Source organism: Diadema antillarum, unplaced genomic scaffold (assembly GCF_040938485.1).
Source record: "Diadema antillarum isolate AM-2024a unplaced genomic scaffold, OU_Dant_1.0 scf00000113, whole genome shotgun sequence".
NCBI lineage: Eukaryota > Metazoa > Echinodermata > Echinoidea > Diadematoida > Diadematidae > Diadema > Diadema antillarum.
This window is the reverse complement of record NW_027271002.1, coordinates 939,188-954,721: the sequence shown is the minus strand read 5'-3', so window position 1 is coordinate 954,721 and position 15,534 is coordinate 939,188. Positions and strand designations below refer to the sequence as shown.

At 41.5% G+C, this 15,534-nt stretch overlaps 1 protein-coding gene across 1 annotated transcript in view; it reads right to left on the bottom strand.

Annotated features, from left to right (window-relative positions):
• The window catches only part of LOC139719701 (amyloid-beta precursor-like protein), a 90,492-nt gene that overhangs the window by 8,782 nt on the left and 66,176 nt on the right, over positions 1-15,534 (bottom strand). Inside the window, exon 3 of the mRNA XM_071631098.1 lies at positions 1,032-1,158. Coding sequence (XP_071487199.1) covers positions 1,032-1,158 — 127 coding nt within the window. The remainder of the gene's footprint in view (positions 1-1,031; positions 1,159-15,534) is intronic.

Below are 15,534 nucleotides of genomic sequence, written 5' to 3'. Positions count from 1 at the left end.
AGGTATGTACATCACATTTTTTAACAAGCATTGCTGTGTAAGATTTGTAAGATTTTATTGACTCTATCGACCCCCTCTCGGGGTATGAGAGTACAAACATATTTACAATATATGAATACAAAAATATAAGTGATAATGTACATGTACATGTGAAAATAACAGATATGAATAAATATGTTTACAAAACAAGGCGTACAGGACGTTTAACTACTCTACCACTACATGTACAAACATTCACATCTAACACTAACTGTCCATGATAGCACAGATATCAAACATTCCCACAAGATCATGGCCATGTTATCAAGTAGAGTCTTGATACTGATGAAAGTATCTTTCCATTCTTCTGCCAACAAAACTCAGTACCCTTAGGCCAACCATGCATCTACTGACATGATTATATCAAATGCTTCCATCTACCATGAACTAATCTATGTACTGATCCTCCTTCTTACCCTTCTATCAATGCATCTATCCATCAAAACATCATCCACTCATTCATGATCATCCATTAGTCCATCCATCAATCTCTCAATCCATCATCTATCCATTCATCTGTCCATCCATCCATCCATCTATACACCCATTTATCCATCCAACCATCCATCCACCCGCTTATTCATCCATTCGTCCATCCATCCATTCATCTATCAATTTATCCATCCAACGTCTATCCATCTATTCATCTATCCATATATCTGCCAATCTGTCCACCCACCTATCCATTCATCCATCCATCTATCCAGCTATCCACATATCCATCAATCCATTCATCTATCCATCCATCCATCCATCCTTCTATCCACTAATCAATCCATCAATCAATCACTCTATCCATCATCTATCCTTCCATCAATCTATCCATCCATCCATCTATCCATCCATCCATCTATCTATCAATCCATTCATCCATCTATCCATCAATCCATTCATCCATCTATCAATCCTCCCTGCCAATGATATCCACTCCCTCCTCCCACACCCACATGTCCCTACATGCATCTCAGTAGTCAGACTACAGGGGGTCTTACCCAGACATCTGTAGTAGGTGATCTTTGCAGAGGCCGTACACTCATCACCACTCACTGGACACCACTGACCAATGGTTGCTGGCTGACTGCTGTCCACGATGTTGGTGATGTCAGAGTTTGGGTATTTCTATGAATACAAAAAGATAAAAAACACAAAATCTCTCATGAGCCTGTGATGGAAACTCTTATTTTGCCAAACAAGTTCATTTAGACATAATGAAAAGAATCAAACATGTTAAAATTCGAAGGTCTGTATTTTTCATCCTTGTAAAACAGTGATACATACAAATGTACATATACTCATCTGCTTGTTGTTATTTCACCATTTAGAGGACGTTGATTTTCTGCCACTTCTAGATCTCATACACATGCATACCTCATAATGATGTCTCCGTTAGGTGTTAAGGGTGATAGCACCAAACAAAATTAATCTGAGATTCACTGAAAATGTTGTTCAGCATGTACATGTACATGCTTCCGAACTGACACAAAGTTTGAGTCTCCACATAACATGAAATGAGCTGAGGAGGGAAAAAGAATTCTCACAGCAGCACAGAGAGGCAAACGGACCGGTTGATCTGATACAAGTGAAGACCTTTTTTTTTAGCTCACATATCTGTATGATATCAATGCAGCCATAAATAAAGCTGGAAAAGGTCAATTGTTTAATACATGCACCTAGTGTGTGCATAGATTTCTTCAGTGAGCTTGCGTTTGGAAACTTTAATTTCACAAATCATGCTTTGGTACAACCAAGCAGATTGATTCCAAGATGATATAACTTCCTCCCATATTTCATCACCATCGAAAGTGCTAATCCGCACACTAAAATTCATTTGATGGTGTCAGAGAGACAAGCCCTGCTACACTGCCATGGTGTGAGAATGAATAGAAGCTATTATGTGATATCCTTGAATACTATGGTGATGTTGGATGGTTTTTAGCTCATTAAAATCCATCACCCATCTCTAGAGGGGGAGGAAGGCCAGTGGGGCTGGCAGGTGGCTTCACAGCATCAGGGGTGTGGCAGGGAAGGAACGGAAACCATCCTCATCACACCTAAGCACGAACAAACAACTCATATCGCAGTTTGTGTGCAGCAGCAGAGCATGCACTTTCCAAAACAGACAGACAGACAGACAGATAGATTCTCTTCACAAATGTCTTGTTTGTCTGTTTGCGCAGTATGCACTGAGTGACAGTAATAGGGCTTTTTTTCACAGAAGAAAACCACATATGGCGTACTCTGATCTTTGGACCTTCAATATAAGATTATGTTGTCTTACCGCAAGGCTCAAAATATATTGCTATATTCACAGTACAACAGACTTATAATCCTCATAACATTGTCATTTAATGGAGGAAATAACATTCATTCTCTCAAACTTTCAACACGATACAAGGCAAACATATTACTGATGGAAACCTTCACAGACTATGTGATATGGGAAGATTTGATTGAGTCATGAAATTGCAACATTTCATTTTAAATGTTTGAGCTCCACATGATTTAAGGTGGCAAGAAGTCCTTTCTGTTTTTTACGTATTTTTACTTCTGTATGGCATTATTCAAACTGGGAAAACTATCACCTAATATCCCTGTCACACCTGCAAGGATATAAATTAAAAGCACTTATTTCTACCCTGTGATTTCGAACTACTGTAAACATAAAAAGACTGTATATGTGTGCACACAATATGATGATAAATGGTCTCAAACAAAAATTGAGACATATTTCTAATTCCTGGGTCCAGAGTAGTCCTTCCACTCAAAAAGATTTTTGTTTCTCAGGGGCATTAATGAAATCGTACATAATATGCTGCAGTTGTAAAACTTGTTTTGTTTTGATCGCTTGTAGCCATGAATTTTTAGTAATGAGTTTTTTAGCTATACTTCCAAATTCATATTGTTTTACAATATTACAGACAATTACAATCACACACACACACACACACACACACACACCACCTGAATGAGATATATCACACGACCATCTTCTTCCATCTTTCAATTGCTACACATCCACATCCCTCACAATGAACCTCTCAAGTCGCAAGACTCCATTAAAGGAATCCAACCTGAGTACATGCCATCAACTCCAGTTATCTCGCTTCTCCAATATCACCCCTCTGGGAGAAGTCAATAAAACACCCCTAAAATCCAATTTCCACTTGGAACAGGCCAATTATCTTTGTCGGCAGAAGCGATATTCTGTGGCTTTGAGCCCTGCCAGCAATCTTAGAAATGGCCCATGAAATCGGCATCTTAACGAGCTCCCTGGCTGAGCCGACTACCGGTAGTCAGAGTGATGCCCTACGAGCATCTCGTATTGATCATCACAACCCCAAATCAGCATCCTTCCCTGGACTACATTCTGAGATGACAAAAATATCACACCTTGCAGTGCTGAAAGGGAAAATGATAAGCATTGTTCTCAACATCAAATTCCTTCCCTGTTTTAAAGTGGCTTGACAATTCAATTCAGTCCCACTGTACAAGAGATGACATTTAACCTGGTGGCCTGTGTATTAAGTCTATGGGATTTCAGAATTCAGCATGGAATGGGTTAATTCTTTGGATTACTTCCAGCTTGTAACATCCTCAATAGACATTCAGGATAACATTCCACCACAATGAGACACATGTCACAGCTTGTATACCAGCAGAACACATTAACCCGTAGGCACCTGCCCGAGTACAGGCGTACTCCGGAGAAGTATTCAACGGGTTAACCTTAGACAGTCTACACCTCCATCCCATAATGCCAATGATTAAACAGACAATCTGAGAATATGTACAAACATTCTACATCAATAATTCTCAGATGTTAAACATCTAATTAGCTGACGAACTAGGCAGGGAAATTTCTTCTTGGCCTAGAATTGGAAGAAGGGAAGTAATCTATCCACATTAGACCTCAATAATCCAACTTGAGAAACCCAATGAATAGATGATGAAGACCAGCGGTTATCACACTCCTCCTAGACACTCCACCTCTCTCATCTCAACAAGTGTTGGTTTCAGGATGCGTAAAATTCGGTATCATGCTGCCATATGTCCCACCATCAGTCCGAATGTTTCGTGTGCCTGTCGTGTGCCAAGCTAATTTTCTCCGGCACCGAACGAGGCATTACACGGGGGTCGTGACCTCAGATTGTACGATGAGTTGCTCTTAATGTCCCATCATGGGACTGGGCAGCAGGATTTATCAACAGCTGCCATGCCTTGGAGATGCACGGCTGAACATCCAGGGCTTTAAGTGGGGCAAAGAGGTTTTTCCTTTCCTATATCCAGGTTCACTGTCTGGCGAGACACTCCAGTGTTCAAGCATACAGTACTGATGTATCGCATCCATCAGACATTCTAGTCTGCTCACACATTCTACCTAATGGTTTGGAATCAGGAAAAAGGCTACATAGTAGCAACTACTGTCAGGAACCTGGTGGTCGTTTGGTTGTCGACTCTAATGGGGGAAATTGAAAGTAAGGTCAGAGAAAACATCTTGCAAAATCACTTGATGATCTTGGCACCTTACCTTACTTTTATTTTGACTCTACCATGTTCCATGTAAAATAAAAAAAAGAGAGAGAGAAAAAAAGATCTCTCATGAAATGACCAAGCATCCTTGGTGTGCACATTGAACATTCACTTCAGCCTACCTCCCACAAACATGGATGCTAAAATGAGGTCTTGGAAATGGATTAAAGGACCACTTATCTTAGTTTGACACCACTCTACGGTCTGATGAGGTTTATTAACAAATTAGTTCTAATGGACCGTCGCTCTGCAGACATGGGCAGGCCAAAAATAAAACATGCCACCGTCAGCCTTTGGTATCTTCATATCTTTGCCTCTAGCTAGCTAGCTACTCATACCTGACATTTCAGGGTTTCTTTCAAACCTGAGGCTCCATGGAAAACTTGTTGTCTATGGAAGTTATTGGATGTTACAGGGTGATTGGTTGATTCCAAGAAAGAAGTACTGATGTGTCAGCTTACTAATACTACTTGTCTACAAAGACTGTCTGTCTAACAAAGACTGCCAAGCTAAGATAACTTGAATCTCAGATCACTGAGATGATTGCAAATTTGCCTTTATCATAAGTCATATAAACATAAAGATCCTTTAGCACAAATATTAGAGACAACCTACATGTAGTTTATTTCTGGTTCAGATTGTGCAATTGATAAAAGCACTGACAAAATCAATAGCCTAATGTTTGCAAGGTTTTTCTATTTAAAGTCAGCTTAAATTTCTTTCTTTCTTTCTTTCTTTCTTTCTTTTTAGTAATTCTGCCTTGTTAAGGAGTGTTGAAAATGCAGCGTTTCAGGCAGTACAAATAGCATTCCATCCACAAGATTGTTTCCCATATGTACAAGATCTCAAAATCACAATAGTGCTCAAATAATGCAAATAGCAATATGGAGGAATGAGAATAGAATGTCACCTTTGGGGTAGATTTTTCCCCAAAAGATTGCTGCATTTGCTGGAGTTTATGAGCATTTTCACACTTATCTTTCCTATTCTTATTTTGCATGTCTATAAATATCATGAATTGTTCTGATTTTAAACACATGATAAATCTCAGAGGTGATCACTATCATCATGGTTTTTATCTACCAATATGTTTACATGATGAATTTAAAGGGATGGTACAGTTTGGTGGAGATGAGAATTGGGCTTTTAACTTTTTGCGAGATACCAAGAAAACACTTATTATATAGTACAGAGCATACCATTTTAAGAGGAATTCAAAGTTTATTTGATGAAAATCGGGTTTGGAATGACTGAAACATCCAAAAACAGAGTAAAACAAAGTGATCGTGATAAAGTGTGGGTCCCACACTTTATTAGAATCGCTCTTTTTTGACATCTGAGCCATTTCAAAACCAATTTTCATCAAATAAACGTTGAATTCCTCATAGAATTACATGCTCTTTCATATTCCATAAGAGGTTTCTGATTATCTCACAAAAAAATGTTAGAAACCTGAAATTAGGTCTCAACCAAAACTATACGATCCCTTTAAGTCTTAATATATATAAGTGGTAGTCTAATCAAGACATCAGGGGTATACAACAGACCTGTAGAGATTTTTACAACTTTATTCTAATAAATTTGTGTCATCTCATAGTCCTTGTACTCTGTCATTGAGTGTTAATGGTACAATTTGATGTTTGTGAAATGCAATGAATTATAAGTGAATATCTCATGGAAATTCTACAACAATGAATAATTTGAAAATGAGCTGAATGATAACTGACTCCAATCACATTGTGCCTGAGGGTTTTATGCCTTACAGACAGTTTTTTGCCTCATCTTTCTCCTTGCTACAGTTGATGTGTTTTCACATGGTCATACAAATATACATTTGAACCAAAACCAAAGAGATTTGCACATTCTTGCAAGTCTACCAAACAATGTCAATAGTACAGTCACCAGAAGAGAATGTTCTTCCAAAGATTGAATCCTATTCTCAGAGTTCAGTGGCTGACATTTTGACAGTGAATGGCGTTTCATGCTTCCCTGACTCTGACTGTAATATTCCTCTTTCATCCCCTCCCCCCCCCCTCCCCAGAAAAAAAAAAAAATGGCAAAGGATCGGCAAATGTGTTGAAGAGTTCACCCTTAGTTCAGCAGCTGTGACATGGCAATAACAAGCTAATGAGAAATGACACAATTTATCAGCATCACATTATAAAACTAGAGTAGGGAAATGGGAAAGTACATAACTTATGAACAAATTCACAAAGGTGGTTTATATTCAGTCCATGGATTATGTAAAACTTGACTGCGTATTAAAATGCAGTTTGTATGGAAAGTAATGTAAACTGTATTATGACATATTGCATCAGCCAACAAACATCAAACAACAATGCCCGCGTGTCTGTGGCTGGATACATCCACTCACAGCAGAATGGATGGCAAAGAGTTGGGGGGGGGTATAAGCGAAGATACGCCTTATTCTTGAGTGTAAATATGTTTCAGGTTTCAGGTTTATTTTGCAGGAAATGAATGCTCTTCTCTACATACTACTGGCAGTATAATGTGAGGGAGGGCTGGTGATTGGAATGATATTTGAATTTGTTGCTGGCATGAAGGAAAAATGTCTGATATCCACCTCTTAGTCTTCTTCCTGTCTACTCCAGCTCTGGTCTAGATTTGACTCTTTGAGCCAGTGGTGACATCACCTCCACCAAATCACACCATTCAGGGTGGGATGGCATCTCATCCTTAACTCACTTCATTCAGGGTGGGATGGAATCTCATCCTCAACTCACTCCATTCAGGGCGGGATGACATCTCATCTTCAACTCAATCCATTCAGAGTGGGATGACATCTCATCCTCAACTCACACCATTCAGGGTGGGATGACATCTCATCCTCAACTCACTCCATTCAGGGTAGGATGGCATCTCATCCTCAACTCACTCCATTCAGGGTGGGATGACATCTCATCTTCAACTCAATCCATTCAGAGTGGGATGACATCTCATCCTCAACTCACTCCATTCAGGGTAGGATGGCATCTCATCCTCAACTCACTCCATTCAGGGTGGGATGACATCTCATCCTCAACTCAATCCATTCAGGGTGGGATGGCATCTCATCCTTAACTCACTCCATTCAGGGTGGGATGACATTTCATCCTTAACTCACTCCATTCAGGGTGGGATGACATTTCATCCTTAACTCACTCCATTCAGGGTGGGATAGCATCTCATCTTCAACTCACTCCATTCAGGGTGGGATAGCATCTCATCTTCAACTCACTCCATTCAGGGTGGGATAGCATCTCATCTTCAACTCACTCCATTCAGGGTAGGATGGCATCTCATCCTTAACTCACTCCATACAGGGTGGGATGGCATCTCATCCTTAACTCACTCCATTCAGGGTGGGATGGCATCTCATCTTCAACTCACACCATTCAGGGTGGGATGACATCTCATCTTCAACTCACTTCAATCAGGGTGGGATGGCATCTCATCTTCAACTCACACCATTAAGGGTGGGATGACATCTCATCCTCAACTCACTCCATTTAGGGTGGGATAGCATCTCATCCTCAACTCACACCATTCAGGGTGGGATGACATCTCATCCTCAACTCACTCTATTCAGGGTGGGATGACATCTCATCTTCAACTCAATCCATTCAGGGTGGGATGGCATCTCATCTTCAACTCACACCATTCAGGGTGGGATAGCATCTCATCCTTAACTCACTCCATTCAGGGTGGGATGGCATTTCATCCTCAACTCAATCCATTCAGGGTGGGATGGCATCTCATCCTTGACTCACTCCATACAGGGTGGGATGGCATCTCATCCTTAACTCACTCCATTCAGGGTGGGATGGCATCTCATCTTCAACTCACACCATTCAGGGTGGGATGACATCTCATCTTCAACTCACTTCATTCAGGGTGGGATGGCATCTCATCCTCAACTCACTCCATTCAGGGTGGGATGGCATCTCATCCTTAACTCAATCCATTCAGGGTAGGATGGCATCTCATCCTTAACTCACTCCATTCAGGGTGGGATGGCATTTCATCCTCAACTCAATCCATTCAGGGTGGGATGGCATTTCATCCTCAACTCACTCCATTCAGGGTGGGATAGCATCTCATCTTCAACTCACACCATTCAGGGTGGGATGGCATTTCATCCTCAACTCACTCCATTCAGGGTGGGATGGCATCTCATCTTCAACTCACACCATTCAGGGTGGGATGACATCTCATCCTCAACTCACTCCATTCAGGGTGGGATGACATCTCATCTTCAACTCACTCCATTCAGGGTGGGATGGCATCTCATTCTTAACTCACTCCATTCAGGGTGGGATGGCATCTCATCCTCAACTCACACCATTCAGGGTGGGATGACATCTTATCTTCAACTCACTCCATTCAGGGTGGGATGACATCTCATCCTCAACTCACTTCATTCAGGGTGGGATGGCATCTCATCCTCAACTCACTCCATTCAGGGTGGGATGACATCTCCTCAACTCACACCATTCAGGGTGGGATGGCATTTCATCCTCAACTCAATCCATTCAGGGTGGGATGACATCTCACCCTCAACTCACTTCATTCAGGGTGGGATGACATCTCATCTTCAACTCACTCCATTCAGGGTGGGATGACATCTCATCCTCAACTCACTTCATTCAGGGTGGGATGGCATCTCATCCTCAACTCACTCCATTCAGGGTGGGATGGCATCTCATCCTCAACTCACTCCATTCAGGGTAGGATGGCATCTCATCTTCAACTCACTCCATTCAGGGTGGGATGACATCTTATCTTCAACTCACTCCATTCAGGGTGGGATGACATCTCATCCTCAACTCACTTCATTCAGGGTGGGATGGCATCTCATCCTCAACTCACTCCATTCAGGGTGGGATGGCATCTCATCCTCAACTCACTCCATTCAGGGTGGGATGACATCTCATCCTCAACTCACTCCATTCAGGGTGGGATGACATCTTATCTTCAACTCACTCCATTCAGGGTGGGATGACATCTCATCCTCAACTCACTTCATTCGGGGTGGGATGGCATCTCATCCTCAACTCACTCCATTCAGGGTGGGATGGCATCTCATCTTCAACTCACACCATTAAGGGTGGGATGACATCTCATCCTCAACTCAATCCATTCAGGGTGGGATGACATCTCACCCTCAACTCACTTCATTCAGGGTGGGATGACATCTCACCCTCAACTCACTCCATTCAGGGTAGGATGGCATCTCATCTTCAACTCACACCATTCAGGGTGGGATGGCATTTCATCCTCAACTCAATCCATTCAGGGTGGGATGACATCTCACCCTCAACTCACTTCATTCAGGGTAGGATGACATCTCACCCTCAACTCACTCCATTCAGGGTAGGATGGCATCTCATCTTCAACTCACACCATTCAGGGTGGGATGGCATCTCATCCTCAACTCACTCCATTCAGGGTGGGATGACATCTTATCTTCAACTCACTCCATTCAGGGTGGGATGACATCTCATCCTCAACTCACTTCATTCAGGGTGGGATGGCATCTCATCCTCAACTCACTCCATTCAGGGTGGGATGGCATCTCATCCTCAACTCACTCCATTCAGGGTGGGATGACATCTCATCCTCAACTCACTTCATTCAGGGTGGGATGGCATCTCATCCTCAACTCACTCCATTCAGGGTGGGATGGCATCTCATCCTCAACTCACTCCATTCAGGGTGGGATGACATCTCATCCTCAACTCACTTCATTCAGGGTGGGATGGCATCTCATCCTCAACTCACTCCATTCAGGGTGGGATGACATCTCATCCTCAACTCACACCATTCAGGGTAGGATGACATCTCCTCAACTCACACCATTCAGGGTGGGATGGCATTTCATCCTCAACTCAATCCATTCAGGGTGGGATGACATCTCACCCTCAACTCACTTCATTCAGGGTGGGATGACATCTCACCCTCAACTCACTCCATTCAGGGTAGGATGGCATCTCATCTTCAACTCACTCCATTCAGGGTGGGATGGCATCTCATCCTCAACTCACTCCATTCAGGGTGGGATGGCATCTCATTTTCAACTCACACCATTCAGGGTGGGATGACATCTCATTCTCAACTCACACCATTCAGGGTGGGATGGCATCTCATCCTTAACTCAATCCATTCAGGGTAGGATGGCATCTCATCTTCAACTCACTCCATTCAGGGTGGGATGGCATCTCATCTTCAACTCACTCCATTCAGGGTGGGATGACATCTCATCCACAACTCACACCATTCAGGGTGGGATGACATCTCATCCTCAACTCACTCCAATCAGGGTGGGATGGCATCTCATCCTTAACTCACTCCATTCAGGGTGGGATGACATCTCATCTTCAACTCACACCATTCAGGGTGGGATGACATCTCATCTTCAACTCACTCCATTCAGGGTGGGATGGCATCTCATCCTTAACTCACTCCATTCAGGGCGGGATGACATCTCATCCTCAACTCACTCCATTCAGGGTGGGACGGCATTTCATCCTCAACTCACTCCATTCAGGGAAGGATGGCATCTCATCTTCACTCTCACTCCATTCAGGGTAGGATGGCATCTCATCCTCAGCTCACTCCATTCAGGGAAGGATGGCATCTCATCTTCAACTCACACCATTCAGGGTGGGATGGCATCTCATCTTCAACTCACACCATTCAGGTTGGGATGGCATCTCATCCTTAACTCACTCCATTCAGGGTGGGATGGCATCTCATCTTCAACTCACTCCATTCAGGGTAGGATGGCATCTCATCCTCAACTCACTCCATTCAGGGAAGGATGGCATCTCATCTTCACTCTCACTCCATTCAGGGTGGGATGGCATCTCATCCTCAACTCACTCCATTCAGGGTAGGATGACATCTCATCTTCAACTCACTCTATTCAGGGTGGGATGGCATCTCATCCTCAACTCGCTCCATTGAGGGTGGGATGGCATCTCATCCTCAACTCACACCATTCAGGGTGGGATGACATCTCATCCTCAACTCACTCCATTCAGGGTGGGATAGCATCTCATCTTCAACTCACTCCATTCAGGGTGGGATGACATCTCATCCTCAACATCTATCCCAGCTAGACTCTCTGAGAGAATTCGTTGAGGTGCTGCGGCCACAGGAGAGGACTTCATTGACACAGCTGAGAGAGTGTTGCCTTACAAATCCTTCACAGACACAGGTCACGATGTCATCCCTCCTGACAATTCTTGCCACACGTATCCCTTCCTTTCCCACTTCTCCTGACAACTTTCCTCTTCTTTCTCATCTCTCTCTCCTCCATCTCCCCTTCTGTCTCTCTCTCTCCCTCTCTCTCTCTCTCTTTCTCCCTCTCTCTCTCTCTCTCTCTCTCTCTCTACTTCCCTTCCTTTCTCCCTCTGCTTGCATCAGACTAAGTACTGTAAAACATGATATATTCGCGGCATGAATTTTTCGCGAATTGGAGCCGACAGCCTTTTTTGCAACGTGAAATTTTCATGAACTGCCAGTGGCATTCAATGCATATAGTGTAAGCAAGAACTTTCGCGTACATTTTAATTTCACGAATCTTGGCGCTCGCGAAATTCGCGAAATTAGAATGCACGCGAATATTCCTCGTTTTACAGTATTATATTTCTGCTACCGTAATGGACACAGATGTACATAAGTATTGTTTAGTGACAACTTTGTTATGAATATCATAGAATTACATTTAAGCTCATTTCATATTTCTTCCCTTTGAATGCTTTGAAGCTGAAACTTAACAAAATCTATACTGGTATCCAGACATGGGGATGTGCACATCAGTATTTACAGTCAGATACAACACACTGGTTGGTCCTTCAACCCAATGCGGATGGGCTGATTTTGCTGCAACGCACATTTCCCATAGACACCTGCTCAAGTGTACTCAGGACTAGTCTTCAACAGGTTAAAGGCATAATTTACCATTTGCAGAAGAAACAAAAACCCAGCATTAGTGCTTTAAAATAGTTCTAAATTGTGAGGTAGGGATAGAAACTACCACTGTAAAAATTTGAATCCGTATAATCGATGTTAAGTATTGTTAAATACACAAAGTGTGAACAATATTGTAGTTATAATAAAAATGTTGCCAGACTAAACCGTCTACAGTTATGGTTTAATGAGAAAAATACTGATATCTCGTTATATTTTAGGCTTTATTGCAAAAATGTTATATGGTAGAATGTTTTGTGATGCAACAAACCTACACATATGCATCAAATGTGATATCTTGAACATTCTTTAAATCACTGTTCCCAAAGGTAATTAATTCTTGAAATAGATCAACCCCACAGCAACTGATCCTCTTGCATTTTCAAGTTTTCGTATAATTCCACACAATATAATCTAATTATTTTATTTACACAAGAACAATATTTGAAACTATACAATGTTGATTACACACATAAATGACCCTAAATTCTCCTTTTTTTTAGATAATTTCATGCAATATTTTCCACTGTTTCACAATAATTCCCACTTATGACTCACATTCTTATGTACATGACTGAGATATTCCATGTTATTTGTATGGCATATCGCCTTATACATCATGGTTCAACCCCCTCAACTAACCCTACAAAAGGGATAGGTAAATACAAATACAACATAAAAGATAGATAAAAATCAAACCATTGAAAATGTCAAAAAGATGCTTTGATTTAAAAAAAAAATGCTGCACATACAGATTGTATCACATCACTGAGGGATGTGGTCCTCAATTTGCGGTTCAATCAGGAAGGAGAGATTCCTGAAGTTCTTTGTCAGTGTTGGGACTGAAATTCTCAAATGGGTTGACATAGCAACCATTACTATTTCTAGGACACCTCAATAACATACCAATAACCAAGTCTAGTACAGCACACATAGACACAAGTGTGAAACAAAAGATCGCAAAACTCTCTCGGAATAACTCTGGGGATTTCGAAATGAAATTACTTTAAATTCCTTACGGAGAAATTGGAAGAGTCACATATCTCCCTTGGGATATAAGGAATCTTGCACTAAATAGTCATATTCACATGGACAAAATAGCAGGGTAATGTTCAAGATCCAAATACCGAGTTTTTTTGTACCCATTAGGACAGAAAGAAAGTATCCTGCTAATTGCCGATTGCAATTCTCACATTATTATGATAATTGCATGATAATACCAAGATATTTTTTTCTTGGGGGAGGGGGGGGGGGGGGGGGGCAGGGAGATTTGTATGGTAATGCTGAGTGTGCTGTTTTATAAAGATATTTTCATGTCTAGCACAGGCAAAAGTCTGGAGATTTGGATTGCAATGCAAATATTGAAATTTGTCTCACTAATTCATGCCTGAGGAATTCGCTTGAGGCAGACTCTAACCCAATATGAAAGGCCATGTTTAATGTATGCAGGAGGCTGCTTCATATCCACCATAGGGCACATCTTGCTTCATGGATCCAAACCATCATTGTCACCATGTGAAGGTTGCTTGAAGCCATCAATGGTCAGAGTTTAAAGGCATAATCTACCATTTGAAGATCAAACAAAAACCCAGCTTTTGTGCTTCAAAACAGTTCTAAAATGCGAGTTAGGGATAGAAGCGACCAATGTAAGAATTTAAATCAGTATAATCAATGTTAAGTATTGTTGAATATATGCAAAACATGAACAATAGTTATAATAAAAATGTTTCTAGACCAAACCGTCTACAGTTATGGTTTATTGGGAAAAATACTGATACCTCCTTATATTTTAGGCTTTTTTTGCAAAATTTTGACATGGCAGGGTGTTTTGTGATACAACTGACCAACACATGCATCAAATGTGATACCAGGTATCTTGAATATTTTTTAAATCACTCCCAAAGGTAAACCATACCTTTAAATTCAATCTCCCTCTTCACTTTGCCTTCATGTTTACTGAACTTGGCATCCACGGAAACAGGAATGCCTCATCTCATCAACTCCAGCATGTCAATCCAATCTTACCTAGCAGGTTTGATCACAAAGTCTCAGGAAATACCTGATATGCTCTAATCCATTAAAAACATATGAATGTGCTGTAGACATTCATATCACAAAGATTGAGAAAGTAATTTTCCTTGAATGTAGAACACTGCCTGGCTCTTCAGAGGCAATCATAATCTGCACGTTAACATTCTAAATTGCAATTCATTTGTCTTTGAGACACCTAGCATCATTTGCTTTCTCTCTCTCTCTCTCTCTCTCTCTCCCTCTCTCTAAACATTCTATTTTTTTCTCATCACAAAGGACATAAATGTTGCTACCATTTACTTCCATTTGGTTTTGGAATCATTTCTTTGTTCTTTCCAAGTTATCTTTTCTTGGAGGAGAGGTAAAGGGCAAGGGGTGTTATAATGCAAATTATCCTCACTGTCTCCTAAACCTGTGACGAGGAAAATTTTCCCTCATACCACAGTCCTTGTATTTGGCAGAATACAGTAAAACAAAAAATAAGTTTTTCAGCTTCAAACTTTCTCACCATCACTCCGCAGAACGCTTTAATCCAAAACAGCGCCAGAAGCACACTGAGCTGAATAATACGAAATCAGGCAAAGAGAAAAATAACACCTCCCCCTCCACCATCCCCTCTCACCCCCCCCCCCCCCCCCCCCTTATCCAGATTTAGAAAGCTTGAATGCACACTGCCAGAGGGCCCTATTACACTACAATGGCCTGGTATGCTGGTAAAACCTTATATTCTGTCAGTAACATTATAACCACCATTTAGCAGCTACCTGGCCTAGGTTTAGACAGCTCCTAATGGGGTCAAACTCTTGTACTTTCAATCTCGCCTGAATTTAACAACAACATTTTTTCTTCTCTCCTTCTATATTTGCAAGAATGGTGTGTTTCTAAGAAATGAGTAGCAAGAAATGTATTCAAAAATTTTCACTTTCTAAAAGCTGAAACCCCTTTCACCAATGTGACTTT